Source organism: Lynx canadensis, chromosome D2 (genome assembly GCF_007474595.2).
Source record: "Lynx canadensis isolate LIC74 chromosome D2, mLynCan4.pri.v2, whole genome shotgun sequence".
Classification (NCBI taxonomy): domain Eukaryota; kingdom Metazoa; phylum Chordata; class Mammalia; order Carnivora; family Felidae; genus Lynx; species Lynx canadensis.
The window spans coordinates 60,911,733-60,920,763 of record NC_044313.2 but is presented as its reverse complement, the minus strand read 5'-3'; the positions used below and the strand labels follow the sequence as shown (position 1 = coordinate 60,920,763).

General features: G+C 36.0%; 1 protein-coding gene across 1 annotated transcript; it reads right to left on the bottom strand.

Annotated features, from left to right (window-relative positions):
* Positions 1–8,220: 8,220 nt before the first annotated feature.
* Positions 8,221–8,698, bottom strand: LOC115527552 (40S ribosomal protein S17-like). Its single transcript, XM_030335263.1, has 2 exons — positions 8,505–8,698; positions 8,221–8,470 (listed from the first exon to the last, which is right to left on the bottom strand). The coding sequence occupies exons 1-2, from the start codon at positions 8,696–8,698 to the stop codon at positions 8,317–8,319; spliced, it is 348 nt and encodes a 115-aa protein (XP_030191123.1). The 3' UTR covers positions 8,221–8,316.
* Positions 8,699–9,031: the final 333 nt, after the last annotated feature.

The following is a 9,031-nucleotide window of genomic DNA, read 5'->3' as shown; positions in this document are numbered from 1 at the left end:
ATCAGAAAAAAAATTTTTTAAAGAGAGAAATGTAAACACACTGCTATGAAATATTATGCACCATAAGAGGCATTACTAAGGGAAACACAAAATGGTGTTGGATAGAACATCCACCATGATTACAATAGAATTACAGACTTGATGTTTCCTTTAAAAGAAAAAAAAAAAGTAAAGAAAACTCAACAGAAAAAATATATAGCAGAACAATGAAAAAAGCAGATATTTTCCAGAAATAAGACAAAAATAGAACTAAAAGAAATAAAAGCTAAATGAAAAATAAACAGACAAAAACAGTAAGAATAATTTTAAAATGCTAACATAATGGATAATTCTTAGTATATCAGAGTAAATAAAATTAAAAACTAAATAATGGCAGGGGCTCCTGGGTGGCTCAGTCAGTTAATCGTCCAACTTCAGCTCAGGTCATGAACTTGTGGTTTGTGAGTTCTGAGCTGTTAGCACAGAGTCTGGAGCCTGCTTTGGATTCTGTCTCCCTCTCTCTCTGCCCCTCCCCGCTAATGTTCTGTGTGTCTCCCTCAGGCAAAGGAAATCCCCTTAAACATATAAAATTCCAAAAGAAAAATACAGTTCAAATAGAACAGAAAGCATGTTGAAAGATAAAATAAACGATGCATTCCCTGAAAAAGAAACCTGATCTTGAAAATTCAAAGGGCACAGCTTATCTAAGAAAAATAAATGAATGCCATAATATAACAAAGGTTTGTTTGTAATTTATGCTATATGTTCATTGAGCTATATGAGATTGATTGCCATTTTACAGGTCAAAATGTTCAAATATAAATAGTTACATGTGGCTCAAACTATGGATTAACAGGGGCTCTGAACCATAAAGCATTATCCTCACCAGCTGGAACGTCGTGGCCCCTTGTCACGGTAGCATATGAAAATCCACGCTTTTGAAGATTTCAGCAAGTTTAGTTTACCATCTCCTCTCATATCTCATTTTCAGCAATTTAGTTAGGAAGTATGGTCATCTGTGTTCCCAGAAGATAGGGAGAACTAAACATTGGTACGTATTTGTAATGTGGGTACAGACACGATCAAGTGTAATAAAAGGGGAAAAATTAAATAATCTTCATATTCTACATAGCAACACAAGCCAGATGATGGTTGAGTGATCACAGAAAGTTCTGGCAGAACTGAAATACAATTCTAATACTTTTCTACACAGTCCACTTGACTTTGAAAGTGTGCAAATATGTTTAAGTATACTCTAAATTAAGGGATATAGAGCGTAAGTAGGACATTCATGAGAAGCCATACAAAAAAAAAAAAGAAACAAAAAACAAAAAACAAGGCAAACAGACCCATCAATATAGTAAAAATGAGAATAATTAAAAAAGCAATAAGCTGTGATTTAAAAGGTAAATCTATTCGCATATAAACAAAGCCTAAACATCTGTAGCCATTATGCATACAGTGGAAAATTACATTTTTTTAAAGAAATTAATTTTGTAGAGACACCCAGGTGGCCCAGTCCGTTAAGTGTCTGACTCTTGATTTCAGGTCAGGTCAGGATATCACGGTTCGTGAGTTCAAGGCCTGTATCAGGCTCTGTGCTGACAGTGCAGAACCTGCTTGAGATTCTCTTTCTCTCTCCCTCTCTCTCTGCCCCTTCCTGCTCCTGCTCTCTCTCTGTCTCTGTCAAAATAAATAAACTTAAAAAAAAGAAATTAATTTTGTAAAAGTAATATAACCAAAATAAATCATTGATAGGAAGAAGGTGAACTGAAAGTAAAGTGTGGTGATCCCATCATATTTTATTTTTAAATCAGTACGTATTGTTTGATAGAATATTACTGTTTAAAAAAATTAATGACCAAGACAATACATTTTTATTTTGACTTTTATTATTTTTTTAAGTTTATTTTATTTATTTTGAGAAAGAGAGAGCGAGTGTGTGCACATGAGTGGGGGAGGGACAGAGAGAGGGAAGGAATCCCAAGCGGACTCCGTGCTGACATTGGGCTCATGACCTGAGCCAAAATCAAGAGTGGGATGCTCAGCCAAATGAGCCACGGGGTGCCTCTAAACCTTTACATTTTTTAACTGCAGAGGACTCTTAAAATTAACATCTTCTTCGTGTAAGAATTATGGCTTTGTTTTATTTCACCACTCTTTCAGTATCAATTTACTTACATCTTGGTCAAATTAAGATTCAATTCAAAATTTTTATTTTAAAAATAACACATAACATACAGCAGGTTCTGATTTAATCAATCTTTAAATTCACACATTAACCAAATATTTACTTTATGCTCACGAAGTGCCACTCTGTTCTTGCAGATAAAACTGCAAATAAGAGAAGCTAACCCCCTATCCCCATTGAGTTTGCATTCTAAAAGGAACACATTCAGTAAAATTATCCAAATAATCATGCAATATAATTTTCAGTAAGTATAAGTGTTATGAGGAGAAATAAAGTAGGGTAAGAGACAGGACACAGAGCTGCCTTTTAAGGATGGTCTGGTAATTCCTCTCCATAGTCCTATTTTAGCAGAGATCTAGTAAAATATAGAAGTAATCCAGGCAAAAACCTTGGGAAAGAATATTCTTAGGGGAGAAAAGAGCAAGTGTCAAGGGAAGAAATGACCTCAGATCCTTCTAGGAAGTTCAGTATGACTGGAACAGAGGGGGCCAAAGGGGAATTGCTTGAAGATTCTCTCAAAAAGGCAGCTCAGGGACCAGTAGGACCATAGAGGCCATGCCAAGAAATTGCATTTCATTATCAATGTGACGGGAAGCTCTCATGGTTTTGAGTGAGGGGATAAGAGGGTCTGGTTTTTATGTTTAATGGATAATTATCATGACTGTGGTGAAAGATGAAAGAAAGAGGTGATGAAGGGAGACCAGAAGCCTATTGAAATGGTCAAGGAGAAGCACCAGTAGGAACTTATCATTATTGGTGGCACCGATGGCAAAGTGGTCAAAATCAGGAAAAATATGGTTTCAGTTACTGAAATATATACATTTTGGGGTTGGTGGAAAATGAATGTCATTTAAGGTCACAGGACTACATGAGCTCTTCTGGGAGCAAAAGTTGAAGAGCTTTTCACTTCATCCATCCATCCATCCATCTGTCCATCTATTATTGATCTGTTTATAAACTCACAAATACATCTAGAAAAATAATCTGTGATGTCATTAGATTTTGAGTAACTTTTTTGTTTTGTTTTGTTTTGTTTTTTGTCTTACTTAATGACAAAGATATGCATGTGTGATTTTTACAAAAACAGTGACCTCAGTGATTGATGACAAGAGTGAGAGACAAGGAAGCATAATGGTCATTAAAAAGACGATGAATTAGTATCTCCTGGAATAATGAGGTTTTTTCATGTAAACACCTTTAGTAACAGAAACCAAGATTTAAGTATCATCTCCAAAAATGAGAGGGCTGAATGCCCACACATGTCACTTTCTGGACATCTGTGTTTAGAGTTTGCCATTCAGCTTCTATAGAAAGAACTAGAAGAAAAAGGTAATAGCAACAAACAACATATGGTGGAAATTAAAGGGATAAATAATCTAGAGAAAATGTGATTGTTAACAGTTACATTTTAATCTTTTAGGAGTGATGCCAAGTAGCAGATTAAGAGCTCTTTCAAAATTTCTTGGATAAACTTTTGTTTGTTTTTCAAGCAACACATTGCTAATTAAAAATCCAAATACACTGTGCTGCATATTTAAAAGGCAAATGTTGACATGTAACTTTGTCAGATTTTGACAGATCTAGGTTGAGAAATTTTGAATTTCTGATAAAGTGAAATAAATTTGCAATACCACACGTTAATTAGACTGGAGTTTGAGTCACAGCTTTGTAAATACCTAAATGAGGAAACAAATCGGATGATGTTAAAGAATTATGTAACACCACCACCCTGAAATGTGTCAGGGGGATCTTTGAAACTGAAATGACAAAATGTACCAAGCCAACAGTTTGAAAAGAATGAAGTAGTGTTATACCAGGGATTGTTACAGTATTACAGAAATAACCAGTGTTCGGTCTCTCTCATGCTTTCATTCACCAAAAAATAAAATCCCGTAGCGACTTCACATGACCCACCTATCGTTATCTTTCTCTGCTGCTGTTCTTTGTCTGCTTTGTTGATTTCAGGGCTAGTGATCAGAAGTAGAAAGAGGCTGCAGATTCCCGGACCTTTAACTTAAACATTGCTGTGGCAACGTCTGAATTTCACCAATAGCCCTCTCTAGGGATTGGTGATCTTCCAAACTCCAGGAGATCAGTTCCCTGATTGCTAGCTCTCCCAGTTATACCAGGATTTGTTTTATTCTACACAATTTTTTAAAAAAAATTTCCTGTTAATATATGTAGCTACAATTCAATATGTTTTGTCCATCTATGAAATTCTATTTTTGTACGTGTACAAACTAAAACTATTTTAATCTCTCCAGAAAATCTGGAATTTGTCATTTTTAAACTAATTTTCCTTTTTCTTAAACTATAAAATTTATAATATTTATTTTTACTGTAAATATATTTTTCTACCATATTTGCTAACTGGCCGTTGCCCTTAAAAACCTTGAAAACAAGGGGGCGCTTGAGTGGCTCAGTCGGTAAAGCATCTGACTTTGGCTCAGGTCATGATCTCACGGTTTGTGAGTTCGAGCCCTGCGTCAGGCTCCGTGCTGACAGCTCAGAGCCTGGAGCCTGCTTCGGATTCTGTGTCTCCCTCTCTCTCTGCCTCTCCCTGACTCATGCCTCTCTCTCCCTTTCAAAAAAATGAATAAATGTTAAAAGAAAAAAATAAAAAAAAAAACCTAGAAAACAAGATGGACATACTAAATCAAAAGCAAGCATAAAGATAGAAATGATGAAGAACGGAAATCAATATAATAGAACAAATAACTCTAAAATTACAATAAATAAAAAAAAATGGTGTTGGTTACAATGTAGACACAGCACAATGGAATAGAAAACAGAGCTTGGAAACAGACACACAAACCTAGTCAACTGAGCTTTAATTAAGATCCAAGCCAATTGAGAAAAGTACAAGTAATGATTTTAACAAGCTGTGCTAGAATTGTCGAGTGTAAACACACAAATAGAAGAACATTCACCTATATCTTGCAAATTATACAAAAGTTAAATGGATCATAACCCGAAATGTAAAATGTAACTATACAACTTCTAAGAGTAAGCAGGGAAAATGTCTGTCACCTTTGATATGTGACAGGCATTCTTAAAGAAATGAAAAGGCAGACCACAAACTCAGAGAAATTATTTGCAAACTTCACTTATGACAACAAATCCAGAATAAAGAACTCTCAAACTCAATACTCATTAAGAAATCAAAAACAAATTTCAGCAAAATATCTTAACAGACACATTACCAAAGGATGGCAAATAAGCACGCAAAAATATGCTCAACAGCAGTAGCCATTAAAAAATTGCAAATTAAAACAAGATACTAGTATGTACCTCTTCTGACAATACCAGCTGCATGTGTAGTTGCTGAGTTCCCAGACTTTCATAGATTCTGGGGGAAAGAAAAATGGTAGAGTCACTTATTAGCATTTTTATAAAGTTAAATATACACTTATCTTATGACCCAGAAATCTCATGCCTACCTATTTACTAAAGAAAAATGAAGACTTACGTTCACCCAAAAACCTGTATGTGAATATATATAGAAAACTTTATATATAAATGCTAACAAGTGGGAACAACACATACGTCCTTTAGTAAATTCAATATAAGGAATATTATGCAGCAATAAAAAGGAATAAACGACCGAGTGATGTGACAACGTGGATGGCTCTTAAATGTATGTTGCTAAGTGAAAGGAGCCAGATCCCGAAAGCTCCATCTTGTACGATGCCATTTATATGATATTCTGCAAAAAGGTAAATGTTAGGGATGGAAAACAATGTTTTCTAGGATACTGAGTAGAAGGCTGTTTTAACTATAAAGGGACAGCATGGGAAAATTTTTGGACTGATTGAACTGTTCTATATCAAGACTCTTATGGTGGATAGAAGACTTTGTGCATTATTAAAACCCATAGAATAATATACTGCATAGTACAAATTTTATAGTATATAAATTAAAAAACTTCTCAGCTTAGAATATAGAGGAAATCAGAATGTCATTAATTCATAAAACAGTTTAAGTCAGTGTGTAACCAATTGTGTCCATCCCTGAAACGTATTCCTTCTCTCCTTTTCCTTACTTTTCTCCAGAAGATGCTTGGCCCTGGGACAGATATTTGTGTCTCCAGGATCATATTTTACAGATAGCGATTGTATAAGAGGAAAGGAGAATGGCCAGATCTAAGGATATGGCAAACAATTGCACTACTGTATGTAATGTATGAAATGTTTGTAATGCTGAAAATTATAATGCCTTGACGTATTTTCTTAACTTCATTAGTTTTAACAATGAAAATACAAATACACTGGATGTTCTCAACAAACCTAGTCATTTTCATTAGTGGGATGAAATGAAGTATGTTTTTCATGACATAGATTTTTAAAAATAATTCTACTAGTTCTTTGCAGATGGCTTTCTTTTTTTAAAGAAATCTTATTTATTTATTTTGAGAAAGACAGAGACAGCATGAGTGGGGGAGGGACAGAGAGAGAGAGAGAGAGACTGAGAATCTCAAGCAGGCTCCACACTGTCAGCACAGAGTCCGATGCAGGGCTGAAACCCACAAAGCCGCCAGATCATGACCCGAGTGAATCCGAGAGTAGGACACTTAACTGACCGAGCCACCCAGGCGCCCCACAAATGGCTTTTTTTCTTAATACTTAAATTAACTCATCTTAGCTCCTTATTAAGATATTCTGGAAGTGAGGGAAATTAAAAATAGAGTTAATTCACTCACTTTCAGCGACAGCAAGAACAAGATAATGATTTTTTTTTCAATGGGGTATATTGGTTCTTACAAAAATGTTTAGAAGATCAGGCATCAATTTTGTGCCTTTCTGCATCCATGGCAACTGTGTAGGTAGACTCTGATTATAACAGGTCAAGTTCCCAGATTATCTCACTCTTCTGAGAAAATCTTTTAATGGTTTTGCATTACTTCTGGAACTAGGTCTAAATTCATTTCTCACGGGACACCTTTGGTCATCAAGCCAAGTGATTCTAGATATCATCATATCTACAAGAAAATAGATAGGATTTCACTTTTCTCCCTTTTTTTTCTTTTATCTACTCTCTTCCTCAATATTTTGTATGAAACTATTAACGAAAGTACAGCTTACTCTCATTGTAAGGGATTTGTGTCTCCATAGAAGGGATATTAGCTCTTTAAACTCAAGGGGGCATCAAAAAGATAGTTAAATATTCCAGTTAAGTGTCCTAGTTAAAGTTGCTACTGCTGAAAATTACAAAAGTAACAGTTCAATAAACAGTGAGGGAGAAAATATCATTTAATTAGAACTGCTAAATTGACCACAGTATGCCAACAGAAACAGAGATTTTCATTTCTGAAACTGGGCTAACTATGGTCATATCATTATATATATTCAAGTGAACCTTTTTTTTTTTAAATATGAAATTTATTGTCAAATTGGTTTCCATACAACATCCAGTGCTCCTTCCAACAGGTGCCCTCCTCAATGTCCATCACCCACCCTCCCCTCCCTCCCTCCCACCCCCCCATCAGCCCTCAGTTTGTTCTCAGTTTTTAAGAGTCTCTTATGGTTTGTCTCTCTCCCTCTCTAACTTTTTTTTTCCTTCCCCTCCCCCATGGTCTTCTGTTAAGTTTCTCAGGATACATGAAAACATATGGTATTTGTCTTTCTCTGTATGACTTATTTCACTTAGCATAACACTCTCCAGTTCCATCCACGTTGCTACAAAAGGCCATATTTCATTCTTTCTCATTGCCACGTAGAATTCCATTGTGCATATAAACCAAAATTCCTTTATCCATTCATCAGTTGATGGACATTTAGGCTCTTTCCATAATTTGGCTATTGTTGAAAGTGCTGCTATGAACATTGGGGTACAAGTGCCCCTATGCATCAGCACTCCTGTATCCCTTGGGTAAATTCCTAGCAGTGCAAGTGAATCTTTAAGTTCCAATTTAGTATACATTCCATTCCATTCTGACATAAACCACGATGCATTGCCTAAAGAGAATACATGATCGGCCCCATAGAAAGTTGAATAACCTGTGTTATACTTTTTCCTAAATTTACGTTTTATTTTTATTTATTTGCTGTTGTTGGCCAAGGTTTATTGAAGATAGTCCAGCACCATAAAAAGATTCAAACGGCCCCACATGGTGTTTTGAAATCCATCCCACCTGTAGGCTGGGTAACCTACGGTTTGGACAGACTGCCCAAGTTCAAAAGTTTCAACATTTCCTTAGTGTCTGGCTCTACTTCAGCCATCTCCTGATCCAAGGCTGAGAACTCAGGTACATAATGATTCATCCTTTCTCTCTCCTCCCCCTGCAGCTTGATGGAGGTAACTCTCCCCCTGCAGCTTGATGGAGGTAACTCTCAGCAGGCCTCTCTGAATCTGCTTCGTCAGATGTGTGACATAGCCTGCTGTCTTATTGCGTGGCTTCTCGCTGGGAATAATGGTGGTCCCCTTGCCTGTGCGTTTGTTGGTGTGGAAGTCATTGCCCAGGTGAATGCAGTGTTTCTTAATGATGACCCAGCCTGACTTCCTCATGGTTTTGGTGCGCAGGTGGCCCATGTTGGCGGGTATAGTCTCTGTTGGGGTTTTAAATAAATACAGGTTTAATAAGAATGATGATTGTTTAAATGTACATTGTAACATTTTCCTAACATTGCAAACTAAATGCAAATGCATTTTCATCTTTGAATCTTTGCAAGATATTAGCAGATACTGGAACAAAGATTGTCATCTCTATTACAAAAAGTAATGGCTGATATTTATTATTATTGTTTTTATGATTATTATTATTACTGTAGAGAGAGATAGTGAGAGCAGGGGAGAGGGATGGACACACACACACACACACACACACAGAGGGAGAGAAAATCCCAAGCAAACTCCTTGCCCAGC